This window comes from Mobula birostris, chromosome 14, assembly GCF_030028105.1.
Source record: "Mobula birostris isolate sMobBir1 chromosome 14, sMobBir1.hap1, whole genome shotgun sequence".
NCBI lineage: Eukaryota > Metazoa > Chordata > Chondrichthyes > Myliobatiformes > Myliobatidae > Mobula > Mobula birostris.
The window spans coordinates 5,181,559-5,203,524 of record NC_092383.1 but is presented as its reverse complement, the minus strand read 5'-3'; the positions used below and the strand labels follow the sequence as shown (position 1 = coordinate 5,203,524).

Here is a 21,966-nt window from a genome sequence, read left to right as displayed (position 1 = left end):
TTCTTCATCTCTCCCCACCCCAACAACCCACCTACCCCCTGCCAGCTTGTGCTCCTTCCCCTCCCACCTTATTCTGCCCCTCCCTTCCTTTCCAGTCCTGATGAAGGATCTCGGCCCAAAACGTCAACTGTTTATTCCTCTCTATAGATGCTGACTGACCTGCTGAGTTCCTCCAGCATTTTGTGTCACACAGAACAATCCTCCTTTACTTTAACAGCGTATGCAAAGGAGTCACAAGAAATAGAACTTCAAATATAAATGGCTGGGAGATACCCCCCATTTAATCATATGATACTGTGTGAGTGTGGGATTGAATTTAAACCAACCATTCTACAACCATCACCATCTTCCACTCGCTGCATTTTGCTGGAGGAACAACCCAGCTTAGGGAGGCCAGGTTCTGATGTAGAGTCTGCTCCTAAACCAAGTCGTAACCCCAGCTGAAACAGAGCTGGCAATAGTCTCTCTGCCTTTTTAAATGGCATGGGGGGGGGGGGGCAGATGGGAGCAGAATTGAGGTAACACACAGCCTTTTTTAAAGCATCGTTCAGAACACATTTGGTGTATCGTGAGCAGTTTCAGACCCCTTATCTAAGAGTGCTGGCATTGCCGTGAGTCCAGAGTTTCACGAGAGCGATCCTGGGAATTAAAGGGTGAATATATGAGAAATGTTTGACAGCTCTGGGCCTGCAGTTAAGAATGAGTGAGACATCGTTGCAACCTATCAAATACTGACTGACCTAAATAGAGTAGATGTCAAGTGGATGTTTCCTATCATGGGGGAGTCTAGGGCCAGAGGACACAGCCTCAATAGGAGGGGCACCCTTTTAAGAACAGGGATGGGAAGGGGGGGGGGGAAATTTGTTTAGCCAGAGGGTGGTGAATCTATTGAATACATTGACACAAATGGTTGTGGAGGCCAAGTCATTGGGTATATTTAAAGTAGAGTTTGGTAGGTTCTTGAATTGTAAAGATGCCACAGGTTATGAGACAGAAAGAATGGGGTTGAGAGGGATGCTAAAATCAGCCATGAACAAATAGCAGGATAGATAGATGGGCTGAATGCCCAAATTTTGCTCCTATACCTCATGGCCTTAGAAGTTCCACCAGTTCTAGATTAAAGAGGGCAGGTGATACAACAATCTCCTCCAAATTGCAACATGGGGAAGCAGAGAAAGCAGTCCCTCAGGACATAGACAATATCATAATCTACAGGTAACCCAGTGTGTTCAAATGGGAACTGGGCTTTGGAAGATGCACCCAATATGTATTCCTTCCAAGCTCACAGTTCAGCAAGCCACTCAACACCTCCACCCACCAAGGACGAGGCAACTAACCAAAGCCAAAGTTGAGATGTCAAATATTGAAAGGCCTGGACAGTGTGAACAAGAAGAGGATGTTCCCATCGGCAGAAAAGTCTAGGATCCAAGGGCACAGCCTCAGAATAGGACATCCCTTTAGAACCAAGGAGAAATTTCTTCAAAGGGTGGCGAATCGGTGGAAAAAGGCAAAAATACTCAAATGTGAAATCAAAGCCACTTCCTTCTCTCTCCCCACCCCTTGCCCACAACCTCAAAGGCTTGAAGCAACCCAGAACAGACTCTGGCAAAATGCAGGTGTGATAACGGAAAGATTTAGATTGGACAAGTGGGTACCTAAAGATGCGACACATTGGCAGGCAGACAGCTCACAAAGCAGGCCGAGAGGCTAAAGGGTTTTTTTGGACAAATCTCAACACAACTGCACTAATATGATTAACAAGAGGTCCCATCACAACCAGAACACAAGTCAGTCCAAGCATTGAATACTCCAGTTTCAGGCGGAAAAAAAAATCTTAAGCAGCTGCTGTATAGTGCAAAATGTTGATTAAAAACAAGAACTACACAGGACCACTTACCTCTTGAGAAAGAAAAGGCATGATCTGTGCCAAGATGGTGTTTAGTCGTTTGGCAATCTCCGTCTGAATGGGAAGGAAACGAAAGGTTGATTAGCATTCCAAGAAAAGTCTCTTCACACAGGGTTGAGAGAACACGAAACCGAGTCTACATCAGTGAATGGAACTGCGATACGCAAGCACTCCTGATCGATGCTTCACAAGTAGTTATTTCGTAGATGGGGAACGTGATTACAATAATTGTAATGACGGGCGTAGGAACGGCCCAGTGGAAGGGGTTGACCCCCAGTGGTCACGGTTTTTGAAGCCTCACACTTGTATAAGGGCGGGCGTTCGAGTTCAAAAACACATGCTGCCCTAACAGCTGTTGCTCAGGTTTCCAATAAACTTTATTCATACAATTATTTTACAAGAATAAATTGTGCAATGCCTTTTCATTCTTACATATATAGACAATGCGTTCAGTACTTATTTAGAGATACAGCACGGTGACAGGCCCAACAAGCCCATGCCGCACAATGACATCCACGTGACCAATTAACCACTAACTCTCACGTCTATGGAGCCTGGGAGGACCAACCAGAAACCCCCACAGTCACAGGGAGAACAAGCTCCTTACAGACAGCAGAAACTGAAGCCTGATCATTGCCACTGCAACAGCATTACACCAACTGCTATTCTTAAGGTTCCTCACAGTTGTTATAGCTGGGGGTGGTAGCGGGGATCAGCTCCCACTGCTTAAATGTTCCCAATGGTGTCCAACTCAAATAGCCTCTGACGACCAGGCCCAGCCCCTGGCCTTCAACATGTGGTTTAGCGATTAATCCTGGTGGAACCCTTTCTGCTGACAGGACACGGAACAAATTTATTGGCACCTTAAAACTACTCGCACCAGGCAGGTGGAGCTTGTTGGCCATGGCTGGCAGCTCAGCTAGAAGGAAAACTCTGATCTCCAACCTCCGCTGCCTTGCGGTTATACCCACTCACGGGGAAGGCGTCAGGAGTAAACCCCGAGGGGGGAAAAAAAAATCTGGAACTGGAGACCCCAGGGCAGTCCTACATCAAATTCAACACTGACTGGCAACTCCTGTGACACTGCAGTCTGGCACCAGTCTCTGCAGTTCCTCTGGGTTCATCAGATGCATGGAGAGGGGCAGCTTACTACACGGGCAAGAGATTTCTCTCATTATTGTACTGCTCTGGCTTACATATCTACACAGCTAGGATGCAACATCTATATGCTCCACACTGACCAACGGAAGCCTCAAACAACCGCTATGCTAACGTGCCACCTCTGTTATAGACAATAGGTGCAGGAGTAGGCCCTTCGAGCCAGCACCGCCATTCACTGTGATCATGGCTGATCATCCACAATCAGTATCCAGTTCCTGCCTTATCCCCATAACCCTTGATTCTGCTATCTTTAAGAGCTCTATCCATCTCTTTTTTGAAAGTATCCAGAGACTTGGCCTCCACAGCCTTCTGGGGCAGAGCATTCCATATATCCACCACTCTTTGGGTGAAAAAGTTCTTCCTCAACTCCATTCTAAATGGCCTACTCCCTAATTCTTAAACTGTGGCCTCTGGTTCTGGACTCACCCATCAGCAGGAACACGCTTCCTGCCTGCAGCGTGTCCAATCCCTTAATAATCTTAAATGTTTCAATAAGATCCCCCCTCAGCCTTCTAAATTCCAGAGTATACAAGCCCAGTCGCTCCAATCTTTCGACTTATGACAGTCCTGCCATCCCAGGAATTAACCTTGTGAACTTACGCTGCACTCCCTCAATAGCAAGAATGTCCTTCCTCAAATTTGGAGACCAAATGTTCTATAGTATTCCTTAAAACCAACAGAACCGCTCCCACTCGTGCCCCCGGGGTGCTACGCCTCTGCAGTATTTGAGGGGCTCCCTCACCCGACCCGTAGGGGGAGAGCCATACTCTGCCCCCTCCCTAAGCCCTTGCAGCGACTGCAGCGTTCCTTCACAGACACCACTGTGCTGAGAACAAGTTGCAGGCACGCCAACGGTCGCCTTTCACTGAGATAATACGTCTGCCAGCAGCACTTGTCCGCATGTGCTTGCATCCCTGGGAATAGGACACAGATCAGAGAGCCCTCAGTCCCGCAGCTGCACAGGACGAACCGTGACACAGACCCTCGCATCTTTCTCCGCAGTCCACACAACGAGGCCTGCAGCATCTGTGTCCTTCAAGCTCAGGGTGGTCACTATACCCAACCACATCCGCCCCATCCCAGGCAAGGCCAAGTCAGCACAGGGATTAAAAGTCAGTCCCACAACAGAAGGCTGATCTGTGAATGAGCTGGCAGCACTTCTGTTGGGGCAAGAGAATCAAGGATCAACTTTATTCACTATGTACATTTACATGTATTAGAATTTGCTGCAGAGTGTTGGTCAGGGTGTGACATACAACACAAAACATTCCAAAATAATCATATGGAAAAGTACAGATATGGGATAAAATGCGCATAAATACCAGCATTTACAGTGCAAACAGCATTATTAAAAATGATTTAAAGGGTTCACAAGTGCATTGAAAGGTAATAGATTGAAGCGGTGGGACTGTTGGGGGAGGACAGGTGTATAAAATTGTGAGGGGCAGAGATGGAGGTTCAATGCACACAGTCTCTCTCCCTCTCTCCACCAATGCATTTATTTATTGGTATACTGTGTAAAGTAGACCCTTCCAGCCCTGCTGCCAAGCAATACACCCCCCCCACCCGATTTAATCCTAGCCTAACCAGGGGACAATTTACTTAACCTACCAACTGCTACATCTTTGGGCTGGGGGGGGGGGGGGGAGAGAACCAGAGCACTTAGAAGAAACCCACACGGTCACAGGTAGCGGCCAGGTATCAAGAATGAAAGCATAGGAATGTGAGGGAACCCGGGGGGGGGGGGGGGGTGCAATTTTCAGCCAGAGGATGGGCAAGAGCTGTCAAGGAGGTGCTATTTGCATTGGGTACATGAAGAAAATTGAGATAGGACAGGGGGTTTCCAATCTTTTTTTAATGCCATGGACTAATAACATGGCATACGGGTTGGGAATCGCGGTTTAAGGAATATGGGCCAAATGCGGGCAAGTGAAACTACGTTCGAGGGGAACCTTGTTTAGCATGTACCAGCTGGGCAGAACGGGGCCACTTCCTCACTATACAACAGCTGTTCCTCACCCATTTAGGCCCCCACTCTTTTTAAAGCCCTTGGAAACTGCCTAGACATTAGACTACCCAAGCCGCAGAAAGATCAACAATTTATGACTTATAAGCCTATTGCCATAGTAACAGGCAGCTGAGAACAGGACACAAGGTGAATTATGCATCTCCTTCTCCATGACAGACCATGTCTAAAGTGGAGATAGTAGGGGGGAAAAAGAAACTCCAACACTGAAAATCCAATGCTAATTTGTTCAATCGGGGAACCTCGAAAAAGGGATTATATTTTATACAAAGAAGACCTCCTAACACCTTAACTAGGCATGGGAATACCTCCCGAGTATAGTCCCAAGCCTTCCATAAGTCAAAAGGTTCTTCTCCTCTGGCTCCATTTGATTAAACATGCAATTCTCCAAGCAGTCCAATTAAACGCACACATTGTCGTGTAACTACATTACAGGTTACATAATAAAGAGGCTGCATTACAGATTTATCTCCAAGGGATTCGCGACTCGTAGACGGTAGGTAGAGGTGGGGGGGGGTAGACAGCACTCAGCAGGATGACGACACATCAGGTTACTCTGTGAAGATTGCTGAACACCATTCTCAGAGTACCAGGTATTTCACAGGCTCTTATACACAAAGGCATAATTATTGCTTCAAAATACTTCAGAAGGTCTATCCGTACAAGCTCAGTTCACCGGGGGGGGGGGGGGGGGGGGTGCAAGACCTTGACAGTGAAGTTGGCAGAAGATAATGTCACATCACAACAGCAGTGAAGGTGGAGGAAATTTGCAACAGTGAAAGGCCCCCAGTCGTCTTTGCACTCCATGCTACTAAACCCCAACCCCGATCTGTCAAACACTGCGCGGTGGCTCCCCGAGCATCGGCCTCCCCGCGTTAAACAAAGTCACATACAGACGTTCTCCATTAAGGGAATAACCCCTCGGGAGAACATCATACTCGACTCAAGTGATCGCACTGCTGCCCGTGAGGGTACCTATTAAAGTTTCATTACAGCACCACTTCCAAGTCACCCGCTTCCTTGCCTCTTATCACGGACTGGTGTGCAAACTTTTGATGTTAAGCAGCTGTCAAAATGGCCTTGGCGCCAACTACAACATATCCAGCAAGCAGCCTCGCACAATTGAGTGCGGCGGGGAGTGCCGAGCACATCTGCGATGGTGTACTGTGCAAACACGACTCACAGCATGAGCACACGGCGTGGATTTCCACCAGAATGGAACTTGCCAAGGAACACCTTAAACCCAAGTTCCGGTTGCGAACATCAAACAACTCCCCCAAGGACAGCAAAACTACATTCTCAATAAGTTTGGCTATCATGACTAAATACTGCCCTCACTCAGAACTGCAGTCTGATGGATTTTTTAAAAAAAGTAAACAACTTAATTCATACTCCAGAATCTACAAAACCTGTCAGGGTGTTGAGAACTTGGCTGAGGATTGAAAGTACAACATGTTTTTACCACTATGTTCCTGAACACCCTTAGATGTGATGTCCTTGTGCAGGACTCTCTGCAAAGAGACCTCACGAGATTTAAAGTTCAAAATAAATTTATTAAAGTGTGAAGATCCAACATCCAAGTGAAGAAATTTCTCCTTCCCTCCCAGCTAAGTGGCCAATTCTTTTTTCAAAGCAAATTTGTTATCAAAGTACATAACTGTTACCATATACTACCCAGAGGCTCATTTTCTTTCAGGCACCTACAGGAAAGATATGTACAATGGAATCTACAAAAAACAGAAACAAAGACTAAAAACAGCCTGTGTGCAAAAGACCAACAAACTGTTCAAATAAAAATACTGAGAACACGAGTTGTAAAGAGTCCTTGAAAGAGAGTCTGTAGTTTGTGGAGGTAGTTCAGTGCTGAGGTGAGTGAAGTTATCCACACTGGTGGATGATGGTTGAGGGGTAATAACTGTTCCTGAACCTGGTGGTGTGGGACCTGATGGTTGAGGGGTAATAACTGTTCCTGAACCTGGTGCTGTGGGACCTGGTGGTTGAGGGGTAATAACTGTTCCTGAACCTGGTGGTGTGGGACCTGATGGTTGAGGGGTAATAACTGTTCCTGAACCTGGTGGTGTGGGACCTGATGGTTGTAGGGTAATAACTGTTCCTGAACCTGGTGGTGTGGGACCTGATGGTTGAGGGGTAATAACTGTTCCTGAACCTGGTGGTGTGGGACCTGATGGTTGAGGGGTAATAACTGTTCCTGAACCTGGTGGTGTGGGACCTGATGGTTGAGGGGTAATAACTGTTCCTGAACCTGGTGGTGTGGGACCTGATGGTTGAGGGGTAATAACTGTTCCTGAACCTGGTGGTGTGGGACCTGATGGTTGTGGGGTAATAACTGTTCCTGAACCTGGTGGTGTGGGACCTGATGGTTGAGGGGTAATAACTGTTCCTGACCCTGGTGGTGTGGGATCTGATGGTTGTGGGGTAATAACTGTTCCTGAACCTGGTGGTGTGGGACCTGATGGTTGAGGGGTAATAACTGTTCCTGAACCTGGTGGTGTGGGACCTGATGCTCCCGTACCTCCTGGCCGACGGTAGCATCGAGTAGAGAGCCTGGCCTGGTCCTGGATGGGTGCCGCTTTCTTGTGGCAGCACTCCTTGTAGATGTGCGTAGTGGTGGAGAGGGCTTTGTGTTAAAAACTGGGCTGCTCCCACCACCTGCCTCCAATTTCCCCCTCACCCCTTAAATCTATGCCCTCTAGCATTTGACATTTCCACTCAGGGTGAGGGTGAGTGGGGGATTACTACGTCTGATTTTAGAAACTTCCAGCAGGCCATTGTTCAACTGACATTCCAGGAGAGATCTGAGGAATTCGCTGCCACAGTCAGCTGCGGAGGCCAAGTCAGTGGGAATATTTTAAACGGAGGTTGATAAGTCAGATGAGTAGGGAGGTGTCGGTTACGAGGAGAGAGCAGGGACAGTGGGGATGAAAGGGATATGAAACAGCCTTGGTGGAATAGTGATGCAGACTTAAAAGGGCCAAATGGCCTAATTTTGCTCTTAAGCCTATGGTTTTATATCTTAGAGTAATGATCACGAGGAGCAGAGCGGAGTGATGATGACACTAAACGGCTACTCCTTTACTTACATCTTCAGAAACAGCTCTACTTCCAACTTTACCATCTCCATTTTTTCCCTTGCAGGGCTCTTTTGAAGACCCTGACCTATAATTACATGCTGACTATGCTTTTTTGCAGGAGTGGAACCAGCTCTCTGGGTTTCACAACTGACCGTTGTTCGGCATGGGTCAGTGTCACGACAGGAGATCCGTGTGTCGTCGGGGGAGACGAAACATCTTCGGCCGTACGCCCAGAGACCCAGGATCTATGGGCACAGGCCTTGAAAAAAGCGACATAGCGGACTTTTAACATCGTAAACCAGCGAGTCATTTGTTATGCCTCCCCTCTTGCTGTGAAACAGAGACACCTCATCCCCCCTTATTATGTGGTACGTCAAATATCGGGTGAAACGCAAAGTCTTTTGGATAACTGCAAGTCTGTATCTTTGCTGTTGCTTTGCCCACACTTGAGTGCTCGGTGACCGGTGTCGATGGTTTTTTTTTTGCCAGTGGGGAGGTACTGTTGCTTGTTGTCACTTACTTGCCGGGGGGGGCAGAGTTTTGGGGTTCTAACATTTAGCTGTCATTCATTCTTTGGGGCACTCCTCTTTGTGGATGGTTGCGAAGAAAAAGCATTTCAGGGTGTATATTGTATACATTTCTGACATTAAATATACCTTTGAAACCTTTGATCTGGATGAACAGTATTGCAAGACAAGCTTCTGACTACTTATTATTTATCTAGAGATACAGTGTGGAATAAGCCCTTCTGGAACTCCCGATTTAACCCTAGCATAATCACAAGGCAATTCACAATGACCAATAAACCGGTACACCTTTGGACTGCAGGGGAAACCCACGTACATTCTAGGTCAGCCAATCCGTCCACTGGACTCAAACAGACTCAGACTCTCGGCAACGAGCCTTCCAGGTCTAGGATCATCTCTCAGGAAATAGCAGGAAGGGAATTTCTCCGGACCCACCTCCATCTGCCTGGTTCATCAGTCTCTTCAGTGTCGCCCCATTCCCTCAGCTCCCGAGACGTTCACTCTGCATTGGATGGGCGTGCACCCATAACAGTAGCATCGCCGTCAGGATGCATCCCTGCACGTGTTGTTTTTTTTTAAAAAAGCAAGTGCAAAATGCTCAAAACAAGTCAATCAGCATTGTGTACAAAGTGCTGAAGCCCCCAGCTGGACCCTCAGCGTGGACGTGAGCGGCAAACTGGAGGATGTTTTCTCTTCCCAGTGCCAAACAACTTAGTCAAAAGATCTTCACTGGGACATTTGTATCTCAAGTCCTAACAGTGCGTGTTTCATCTTGTGGGCAAGTCTTCCTGAATTCCATGCACAGCCCTGTCCAATTACGCACTCCCTATGTGAACATGGAAGCTCTGGCCCCGAACAAGACACAGAACAAGAAACCAACCAGTACAATCACTCGGTTTGTTTACTGGTTACTGCGATGGAAATACAATAAAAGCAAAACAAACAACCAACCAACCTGAAAGTGGGGATATCCCTTGTGCCAAGTTACATATAGAACACCACAGGCCCTTCAGCCCTTAATGTTGTGCTGACCTTTTAACCTACTCCATGATAAATCTAACCCTTCCCTCCTACATAACCTTCCATTTTTCTTTCATTCAAAAGTTTCTAAAATGTTCCAAAAGTTTATCTCCTCTACCACTACCCCTGACAGCGTGTTCCACACACTCATCGTTCTGCAGAAAGAACTTGCCTCTGATACTCTATACTTCCCTCCAATCACTCCTCCTACTAGCCATTTTCATCCTGGGGAGAAAGGTCTCTGGATATCCACACGATCTATGCTCTTATACACGAGAAATTTAAATTTAGTGAATTACAAACATTAAAAAGCAACCAGTAAGTGACCACGGATGCTACCAGGTTGTTCGCTAACGTCCGGCCAGCCTCCCTCACCATCACGTGCACCCACTCTCACAGGTTCATTCAATCATATAACATTCAGCTCAAGGATTTATTAGCTTTGCTCATTCCATGAATTACATACAAAAGGCATTTCGAGTCCAATCCATTTGCATTAAAAGCTTCAAGTACATGACAGATTTTAACTCAAGGGGCCCATACATAATTCGACACTCTTGCTCACTGTGCATAGCCGGTAAACTCAAAGTTCAAAGTAAATATCAAAGTACGTATATGTCACCATATACTACCCTGAGATTCATTTTCTTGCAGACACAGTAGAAGAAATACAATACAAAACAAAAAAGAAAAACTGAACGTGTGGATAGTCAGAGGCTTTTTCCCAGGGCTGAAATGGTTGCCACAAGAGGACACAGGTTTAAGGTGCTAAGGAGTGGTACAGAGGAGATGTCAGGAGTAAGTTTGTTTTTTTTTAAATTAAACGCAGACAGTGGTGAGTGTGTGGAATGGGCTGCCGGCAACAGTGGTGGAGGCGGATACGATAGGGTCTTTTGGATAGCTACATGGAGCTTAGAAAAATTGAGGGTAAAGCCTAGTAATTTCTGAGGTTGGGACATGTTCGGCACAACTTTGTGGGCCTAAGGGCCTGTATTGTGCTGTAGGTTTTCTACGTTTCTATACACTTCACAGACTTGAGAATGTCTTGACAGTGCCCACAGGACCTGCTAACAGCACACTCCACAGGCATGTCGAATCCCCCACTGCGCAATTATTAAAACCTTCTGTGGCAACTCTACACACAGGCTTGATCACGGCAAGTTCAAAGTCACCCAGTGCACAACGTGCATGTAGGAACACACTTATCTGATACTACCGAACAACACATTCAGCTGGTGAAACGGGCTGAAATTCAACTGCACCAAAGCAAATATCGGGAGATTTAACCTCCCCATCACCTGAGGGTGAGGTGGGGGTCGAGATACCACAAAATGCTGAAATATCCATTCTCAAGGAAGTACCACCAGCCATAAAACACGAGCAGATTTAGGCCATTTGGCCCATCGAGTCTGGTCTGCCATTCCAGCATGGCTGATTTACTAACCCTCTCAACCCCATTCTCCTGCCTTCTCCCCATAATCATTGACTCCCCTGTTTCTACAAGGCCACACAAGCCAGGAAGGTGGACCAGAGCAAGGCCAGGAACACCCACAGGCACTTGCAGCATGGATATTGACATTCTGCTTTTTGCATAAAGGTCTTTACAGTATATATATTTTTCCAATTCAGAGATACACTCAGTAACAGGCCCTTCCAGTCTAACGAGCTCGTGCCACCCAATTACACCCATGTGAACAATTAACCTACTAACCCGTACGTACAGGTTAGTTTTCATAGCTATCTCTCACTGTATACACGACACTAAAGTCAACTTCAAACCTGATAAAGCCAAACTCATTTGATCACAAACACAAAATCTGCAGACACTGGAAATCCAAAGCAACACACACACAATGCTGGAGGAACCCAGCATGTCAGGCAGCATCTACGGAAAAACAGTAAACAGTCGACATTTGCGGCCAAGACCCTTCAAGGGTAAATGTCGACTGTTTACTCTTTTCCTGGACTGCTCAGTTCCTCCAGCATTGACAGAAACTCATTTGACACCTGCATACATGCAATAGTTGCCTACAGAGTAATAGAAATTGGTGACACATCATACAACCTGCCTCAGTCCCAGAACAATTTCACACTCAGGCCCAAGGTACATGTACCACCAGTCCTGGGGGGTGCTGGAGATTAAACTGCCATGTACCTGGAGGGGAGTCAATAGTTTCACAGGAAGTGTAATAAGATGGACACCAGGTTCAGCATCATGTTGTGAAATTTGTTTTCTGGCAGCAGTACAGTGAGACAAATTATCACAAGTTACAAAAAGAAATCCTCAAGAATTAGCGCAGAAAGAGAGCAAAAACTGAGGATCGTTCCGAGATCTGATGGTGGATGGGGAGAAAGGCAGCTCCTAAAACATTTGGGTGTGGGTCTTTCAGGCTCCTGCATCCCCTCCCCGAGTAATCGTGGGAAGAGGGCATGTCCTGAGTGGTGAGATTCCTTAATGATGGATGCCAGCCTCCGAGGCATCATCTTCTGCAGATGGTGGGAGGCTAGTGCACAAGGAGCTGGCTGAGGTTACAACCCTCTGCAGCCTTTTCTCACCCTGTGCAGTGGGAGGCTCCACACTACACAGTAATGCAGCTCCCTGGGATGTCCATGGAAATTTGCTAGCCTTCACTGACAGCCTGTCCTGGGATTGGAGAACCGTATGTTGCTGGATGGGGAGGGAGGGAAGAGGCTTGTTTTTCTGCAGTTGTCGTGTTGCTTGTTGTGTCATTCTGAATACCGTGGGTGTGCACTGGTGCACGCTTGTGTGGAGACACTTGCGGGCTGCCCCCAGCACATCTGCAGGTCGTGTTGGTTGTTAACACAAAACTCATTGCACTCTTTCAATGCACACACGTTAACTAAATGTGAACCTCGTCGAGTCAAGACATCGGCAGGAATTCTCTGATGTACTCATTGACAGGTTGACATTAGACCGGGCAAGCTCATCAGGGAGGAAATGTCATTGGTGCGGTTACTAACACACAGCATCAGGCAGCGCTGCTTCTGTAACCATGGTGATGCAGCTACTCAAGGCAGGCTGGAGGTAGGGAGGGTACCAGCAACCTCGAGACCAATTTAGCTCAGTAATTCTGCTCACCGACACGAGATGCAGTGCCCAAGAGGGGTCAGAATACTGTACAACTGATTGATGTGCAGGAGGAAATACCCCACAGAAGAAGCCCACACGAGAGCAGCAAGAGAGCCATTAAACCTGCATTATTGCTTCCTCTCCTCCAGGAAGGCTCCCATTGTAATACTTAGAGCAGACAAGTGTTCACATTCGGCCTCACTACACTAACTTACAAAAAAAATCAACAAGAATTCTCCAAAGGACAAACATGGAACAGCAGAGTTACTAATCGCCTGAGTAGGAAGGCAAATTAATACTAACTTCATTCTATTTATACAACAGGCCTTTAAAGTTTCAACACTTCCCAAGGCGCTTCACCAGAGCGTCATAGAAATTTTAACACTTACACATCACCACACACATCTTTAATAGAGGATGGAGAAGGCTGCACAGATCAGGCGGGATTTGAACTTCAAAACTCCTTCAAGTCTTGCTCCTTGTTCTATTAAACTTGTACAATTGACAGAGCTGAATGATCCCACCACCAAACGATGTCATATGGAGACCCTGCTGTGTCATCCTCAAACCCACTGAGGTATTTAACACAGATCAGAAAGTTGTGCATCGTTTGATTCAACCACCAGTCTGAGGATATCACCACACTTCTGGCACCAATATAGATAGCATGCCCACAACTTACTACCTCGAATGCCTTTGGAATGTGGGAGGAAACCCACACGGTCACGGGCAGAACGTACAAACTCCTTCCAGACAGCGTCAGGAATTGAACCCCAATCTTACAGCTGGCACGGTAAAGCGTTACGCTAACCACGATACCATGCCACCAATTGAAGTTCTTGTTAAACCGAGGCTTCCTCTAGCCAGGGCTTCCAAAGATAGGGGTCCACAGACCCCACGGTTAATGGTAGGGGTAAACAGCATTAAAATGGTTGCAAGTTCCCAGGAAACTCCACGAAGACAGACAAGGAGGGTGGAGTCAATATTTCGCATTCAACCAGTGTCACAAGTACAGATCAACAGGGTCATGTGTCAAACTGCTGTTTGCCCCAAGCAAAACCGCAGAATGGAGTAACCAGCTTCGCAGACCCACCCACTCTCGATTTAAACAGTTGTACGAGGAATGGGTGGAGAAAAAAAAACACTGGCTTGATGCATTCCATCACTGGTGAATTCACTGTGCTTAAAAAGTAACAGCTGCAGCCGAAGAATCCTATAAAATCAGGGGTCTGACCCACCACATTGTGACACCACCACCCCCTTGAACGTACACTGAGCATAATGTTACACTGGGGAGCGGACATGGACACGTCTGACAATTAAAACAGCAGAGATTAAGAAACAGCATCGCAGCAGCCAATTGAGCCAACAGTACAGCAACAGGACCTCAGTCCACACTCTGTTCCGAACAGAACGCCAAATCAAACTAAATCTCTTCGGCAAAAAGAAACACAACACAAAAATGCCGGAGGTCAGACAACAGCTAGGGAAATGAATAAACAGGCAACAGCTCAGGCCGAGACCCTTCTTCAGGACTGGAAAGGGTAGGGGAAGATGCCAGAGCAGAAAGTTTGTGTGGGGGGGCGGGGGGGAGGAGGAGGATAGCTAGGTGAAGGCAGGTGGGTGGGAAAGGGCGAGGCTGGAGAGGAGAGTGGACCATAACAGAAAGGGGAGGAAGGGGGATGCCAGAGTGAGGTGACAGGCAGGTGAGAAGAGGTAAGAGACCATAGTGGAGAATTGGGGTGGGAGGGGGAAAGAAAGAGAAAGGAGGGGATTTTTTTAAAACTGGAATCGATATTCATTCCATCAGGTTGGAGGTTAACCAGACAGAATACAAGATGGTGTCCCTCCACTCATCTTGCCACTATCTCTTCTGCCTGGATATGACCCATATCCTCCATTCCCTGTAAAACCAGTGTCTATACAACACTATCATATCTGCCTCCATCACCATCAGCTGGCAGCTCAATCCACACACCCAGCACGACAAAAGCAAAAACTGGACCAGAAAACAGCCTCTAACCTCGGCCCCTCTCACTTGAAAAGTAGGTGCTCTGGTATCTGACAGTGCAGCTTAGGAGAAAGATTCGAGCTGTCTACATCATCGGCACCTTTTATCATTTCTGCACGTGTTCAGATGTGGAGGCAGTAAAGCAGCCTGAAGATCCGCCGTCACATTTCCGAATGGTCCATGAACACTACCTGATTTTGCACTGTCCGTTTATATTTAGCTGAAAGAGGGGTGACACGCAGTATTCAGTACAATTTCCCAGATCCTGATCTGGGCCAAAGGGCCTGTACTGTAATGTTCTACTCTACTCTTTTATTCTGCGCACCAGAGCAGACAGGGCCTTGCCCAGTCTTGCCACACCTGACAGCGGAGAACTGTCATTGTTCTTGCCCACACCAAACCCTACACAACAGGTCAGAGTCCAACACCAGCTACGATGAGAAGCCATAGTGTCCAGGTTGCTCTGGACGACCAAGGTCCAACTCCTTTCCCTCAACTTGATGCAATCTTATCCAATCGGACTGCACATTCGAGCTCAGCTGACTTCAGATCAGAGCCAAGCAGACTGCAGGCAGAGAGGACGATGTTCAAACCCACATCGCTCAGGCTGCCATATTCATTTGGCAATCATCCAGCATAGCATCCCACCTTCTGAGGCCGAATTTCATGGGTTCAGATCCGACACCGGAGAACTCCAAGCAGAAGGAAATATCGATGAAGGGTCTTGGCCCAGAACTGAAGATATAAAAGCTCAAGAGATCAATAGGATGTCTGGAAGCTGAGGCAGGATGGCCGTGGCCCCATGGCAAGTCAAAGCCCAATGTCTGTGAATCCACAAGTCCACTGGTGGCCTGTGTGGAGGAACAGCACTAGTTTTGCTGTTGTTATTTTGTTGTTTACTGTGTTGTGTTGTTCTGCCAACCACTGTGGGCATCACTACTGGCTGCTTCCAGCCCACCCTGGGTTGGTAATGCAAATGATGCATTTCACTGTACGTTTCCATGTTAATGTGATAAATAGAGTCTGAAACATTGACTGCTCATTCCCCTCCATAGATGCTGTCTGACCTGCCGAGTTCCGCCAGCGTTTTGTGTGCGTTGCTCAGGCAATCCTGCCTGGTGCTCGAGAAATAAGCCTGGGTGGTACGTACCCAACGACCGAAGGCTGGGTCTGCACCGGTGGGTGTCACAGCGTGGAGGCAGGACTCGTGGCCCACCAACTGCAGGCTGACCATCGATCATCTATTTATGCTGCTCCCATTTCAACAACAGGAGTCATAATGAATGGTCTCACCCCCAGAACGTCGACCTTTTAATCCTCTCCATAGATACTGCCTGACCTGCTGAGTTCCTCCAGCATTTTGGGAGTTGCTGCTGATACAGATGATAGATTTTTTTTTAAAAACTTTATTAACCTGAACTTAAATGCCAAAGCAGCTGTGGAATTTAGACTCTGAATTAATTGAATCAACTCTGGACCGAGACTGGTTACCTCATTACAGGAAGGATGTGGATTCTTTGGAGAGTGCAGAGTAGATTTGCCAGGATGCTGCCTGGATTAGAGTATGGTCTTAAGAGTATAGGCTGAGGGAGCTAGGGCTTTTCTCTTTAGAGGATGTGAGGCGACTTGAAAGAGGTGGACATTGTAAGAGGCATACTATGGTTACGGTGAATAACCAAAAACTTTATCCCAAGGTGGAAATGGCCAATATGAAAGGGCATAATTTTAAACGTGATTGGAGGGAAGTATGGGGGTTGGGGGGAATGTCAAAGGTAGTCTTTTTTAAATCTGTGGAACGCACTGCCAGGGATGGTGGTAGAGGCAGGTACATTGGGGATATTTAAGAAAGTCAGACATGTATGAAAGAAAAATGTACAGCAAGGCAGGAGGGAAGGATTAGATTGACCTTGAAGTTAAAAGGTTGGCACGATATTATGAGCCAAAGGGCCGGTTCAGAGCTGTAACGTTCTGTGAACAACCGCAATCTCAGACCCTTAATTCCGTCTAAAACATAGAACATGGACACATTAGCTGGCTTGCTGCCCAGCCCCAGATCCAGAACGACCTCTCCTCTGGTCAGCTTGTCCATGTATTGAGCCAGGATTCCTTCCTGCACACAGCTGACAAATTCCGCCCCATCTAAACCTTTTGCACCAAGGAGGTGCCAATCAATATTAGAGATGTTGGCGTCACCCATGACAACAACCCTGTTACTTTCCACCTTTCCAAGATGTGCCTCCCGATCTGTTCCTCCACGTTATCTACTACTGTTGGGAGGGGTTGATAGCTTGGTCCCAATAGACTTCCACCACACCGACTCAGTAGACAATCCCCAGGACATTCTCCCTTTCTGCAGCTGTGACACTATTCCCGATTAGTAACGTCACTCCCCCAGCTCTTTTATCTCCCTCCCTGACCCTTCTGAAACTTATAAACCCGGGAACATCCTGCCCTCAAGGGATTAGTGGCAACTGTTCCCAAGACTGGAATAGTATTAAAATGACACACTCCAACCCATCCCACTGACTGCAATTTTGCCCCATCAAGATCACAAGACATAGAAGCAGAATTAGGTCACTTGGCTCATCAGGTCTTCACCTCGGCACAGCCAAGAAGGGCCAAAAGGCCTGTTTCTGTGCTGTAGTTTCTACGGTTCTATTTGATCACAACTGATTTACTATCCCACTCAACCCCATTCTCCCTGTAATCTTCCACACCCTAACTAATCAAGAACCCATCAACCTCCACTTTAAATATACTCAACGACTTGGCCTCCAGAGCCGCCTGTGGCAATGGATTCCACAGGCTCACCACCCTCTGCCTACAGTAATTCCTCATCTCTGTTCTAAAGGGACGTACTTCTATTCTGAGGCTGTGCCCTCTGGTCCAAGACTCATCCACTATAGGAAACATTCTTTCCTTTTAGCTATTCAATAATCGATGGGTCTCAATGAGAACTGCACACCCCCCCCACTAATTCTTCTAAACTCCAGCAAGTACAGGCCCAGAGCCATTAAATCTACACGTTAACTGCAATTCTTCCTCAGACTCCCCATCTCTGTCATAGTCATTTTAGACTTCTTGAACTCCTACACCCTGCACCATTCTGGCCTCTTACGTGATGTTCTCACCGTATCTTATTACCATGTATACAGTTTACAATAAGGCTGCACCCGAGCAAGGGATTTCATTACACCTTGGCTCTTGTCTGACAATATCCTCATCTGAATTGGTGCCAGCAAGACTGAAGCCAGGGACGAAAAACCATTGTCCGCATGTTTGTTGCTGGTTTAACTGCCCTGTACAGAAGCCAGCCACCCACCTCGGCCTGGGGACGGCAGGCCCCTATCTCACGAAATCAGAGACAAGGGCGCCACAGTAACATACAAAAAAGCTGGAGGAACTCAGCAGGTCAGGCAGCATCCGCGGAAAGGAACACAGAGTCGACGTTTCGGGCCGAGTGATTTAACCGCCGTCCGGTGAAACGAGGAGAGACCCCTCCCCCATTGAAACCCAAGCCAAAACAACTCTCAAGTCCCCTGCACTCTCACTCTGCGACCAACACATCCCTCCCATCAATAGTCATACTGAAACTCCACAAGAACAGCCATTAAATTCACGCTTTCATAAAACACACACAAACTATGTTTTTTTAAAAAAAGGACACCGAAACTAAAAGTCAGCTTATTTTTTTGTGTTAATTCCGGGAACAACCACTCAATTGTACACGCCTTCTCACCTCAAGGTGGTGGTCTGGGAGAGGTGGATGTGTGTGGGGGGGTAGGGGAATATGGGGCAAATCCACACAAAAGCCTGAGACAACAAAAGGAGCCCTGTCCCTTTAAACTGCTGACATTAGATTACCCAAGTTTCGCATTACGTCTAATTAGTAGCATGGGGCTCTCTGGGAACCTGACACCAGCCGATGTTTCAACAGGACAGAGCCATCGAGGCAAGAATTGGCAGCCCGCTCAAAGCTAAAGCAGCAGCGCCAACTAGCGGCACAGCGCGAAAGTGCCGCCACCTCCGGCCAAAAGAAACCATACACAAAACCACGCCAGGATCTCCAAACCCCGACCTGCAGGGATACCTGGACTTCTACAGCAAACTCATTCTTACCTGCTTATGCATTTCAATGTTCAGACCATAAGACATCTCGTAATACTGAAACAGAAATCAAATGCGTTAAGTTAAATTCTGCTGCGTCTCCAATACCTTGCCTTCAAACGCGACCAACGCATTTGCCCTCGATGTGCCCCCTAAAACAAGAGCTGTGGCTACGGAAACCACAGATTGCCAACTCCTGGACAACATGCATACCCTGCTGACTCTGTGCTTTCTGAATTATTAATCCAAATATACTAGCCCATATCTACATAGGTGCTGAATTTTCGTGACGATTAACCAGTGACAGGGCCAGGACAAAAATAAACTTATTAGGCGCTACATTGAAACTTAATGCATCTACAAACAAGTACACCAACTTTTAATGACAGTTTGCATACAGAATGTTTTAGAACCTCCTGAAATTCTTCACAGGAGTTGGTGCGTGTGACAATATTTACGTCATGCCCATCTCCAACCGACTACTAACGGCAATTCAGTAACTGGAAAATGTAATATGGATTATTAAGAATAACACGAGAGAAAGCACACGCACTCACCATAACATAGTGACGTTGCATCTCCGTTTTTTCATTCGCGAGTTTATCACATTCCATCTTTAAACTGAAAGAGGGAAGGAAAAAAGGTGTCAGATTGCAAAAAAAATAAGGGGGGAGGGGGCCGGGGAACCGAGACTGTGTCAACACATTATCCAAACAATGAGCTTACATCACAGGCTGAATAATTCAGAGACTGTTTACATGGAATGCACTAACCTACACGAGGCAAATTAATGGCTGATTGCTCAATATTATCTCGTTAAATACGCAATCTTATTATCTGAAGCAGGGTGGGGGGGAAGGGAGGGTGGGGGGGAAGGGAGGGCAGGGGGTGAAGAGATGGAGGGAGGAGACGATCTGGAGCGTCAGGTGTGAGCGGTTCTAGAGCAGAATCTTCTGTGCCTAGTCCGGCGCCGGGCGGCGTCTCCGTTCCCCACCTGTGATACTGCGCCTGCAAGAACTGAAATTCCTCTTTGATCCGGTCGCATGATTCGGCCACGGTGAATTTGAACGGTTGAGAGGGCTGATGCGGGGCCTGAAAGCAGAAGAGGAATTTCAAAACAAAACCAGAGAGGGTGGCAAAACCCTACTTCCCCCCACATACACAATAAAACAAATCCAGGCTGTCCTAAAACAACCCAGGATAAACGCATCGCTGCTTTAAACACCAAACAAACTCGTGATATTCAAAGTTAAAAAAAAAGGCTTGCGGTCGCCAAAAAGATTGATGCACACTTACCGGGTGCCTGCTTTGTGGATACATCTCTTGAACAATGTATCCCTGACCAAGGATACTCTAGGTAGATGCAAGTCGGCGGCTAAACGTAGCAATAACACAAAAACAACACACACAGACACACACACACACAGCTGTAAAGAAGTCCACCGCCACGCCGCTCAGGATCGGAACCACTCCCAGTGCTACAAGAACAAAGCAATAAGACCTCTCCGGCGGAGGCGAGGTTTTACAAGTCCCTTTGTGCGGGCAAGTAAAGGGGGGCCGATGGCGCTTCGCACTTGGGCTCGCAGATCATTTCACAGTCTCGGTCGGCCTCACCGGCCCGAAAATTTTTTTTAAAAATCGTGGGAGGTAAAAAAAAATAAAGCTATCTCACGTATTGGAGAAATAAAAAGTAGTACAGAAAAGACCAGTTTACTCCCTGCAGAGAGAACCAAAATAAAGATAAAGTGGCGTCCGCTTCGGAAGGCGCGGGTGGATTCGGAACGTTGACCCGGGGTCTGTAGGATCCGGAGAGCCGGCTGAGAACGTCGATGGTCCGGGGCAGATTCTGAAATCGAACGCTCAGTAGCGTGAGCGAGTATCTCCCGGTTCCAAAGGACAGGCAGCAGCTAACACTCCACACGCACGCATTCTGGCAGGGATCGCAGCCCCGACAGGGACCACAACAACAACAGCAAAATCGCACTAATCTTCCATTAAGTTCAGCACCAGGGCGACGTTTGCATCTGACCAGAGCTGCGAGTCCATTTCCTGCCTGGCTCGCCGATATTTGCGAAGACGGGGCGCTGATTTGCGCCGGGTGCGGAAGGTGTCCGTACGAGACGCAGGCGATCACAGGGAGAATGCCACACACAGACACTCCACGCGGCTTCCCCCTTCTCCTGTCTGTGTCTGTTTCTATTTCACTCGCCCCCACCGCACTTCGACTTCGACTCCGGCCCCGCTTCCCCCCTCCCAGGCTGCCGCTAGAGCCTGACCATATTTGGGTGGAAAGTAACCGAGGCTCCACCGGGCCGACTGGCCAATCGGCGAGCTCGGGACCCCACGTGGGGCCGGAGAGGGCTGGGGAAAGAAGGGCGGGGCCCGGCCGACGCTGAGCCACCCGTATGGTGGAAGAAGACGACCAATAGCCTCCGCCTCGCGTATCAACTCCGATTGTGGTTGGTCATCGGCCCCAGCATCTGTCAATCATAAAGGCACGGGGGCGGGCTCTCCCTGAACTGTCAATCAAACCCACGAGGGGGGCCTGGCGCGCTGACAAATGCCTTCGATTCTACCTAGTGCTTGCAAATAACCACTGGAATGTAGCTTAATTAGTTTTGAATGTCTTTTGCCGAGCAGCTCAAACAATCTGTCAGTACCATGTGGTAAAAGGATCTGTGTGGAAAAAAAGGGATAAAAGAAGAAAATTCGAAGCAGCCACATATTTTTAAATAAACATTAATAAAAACTGATGATCACATCTCTTCAAATCCCATCAGCTCTGGTGACAGTCCATACTTAGCAAATGTTAATCACAAAATGTCTTTTAAAAGGAGTCGGGCCAATTTAAACACTCGCATAACATGAAGATGTATATAAGTGTTTTTCTCCCCATGTTAATTCTGTATAAAATGGATGTCTATTATTTAAATTTAATATTTACACGTTCTCGGTAACTTTAAAACCCTTCCTTATCATCCCGGGTTAACGGCAATAAGGAGAACATAGAAATTAATGTGCACGT

The 21,966-nt window shown here is 47.4% G+C and overlaps 1 protein-coding gene across 1 annotated transcript in view; it reads right to left on the bottom strand.

Moving 5' to 3' along the window:
* The window catches only part of LOC140209666 (transducin-like enhancer protein 3), an 87,004-nt gene extending 65,839 nt beyond the window's left edge, over window positions 1-21,165 (bottom strand). Inside the window, 5 exon segments of the mRNA XM_072278023.1 lie at window positions 1,898-1,960; window positions 18,954-18,998; window positions 19,499-19,562; window positions 19,936-20,033; window positions 20,238-21,165. Of these exon segments, the coding sequence (XP_072134124.1) occupies window positions 1,898-1,960; window positions 18,954-18,998; window positions 19,499-19,562; window positions 19,936-20,033; window positions 20,238-20,261 (294 nt within the window). The 5' untranslated portion in view covers window positions 20,262-21,165.
* Window positions 21,166-21,966: the final 801 nt, after the last annotated feature.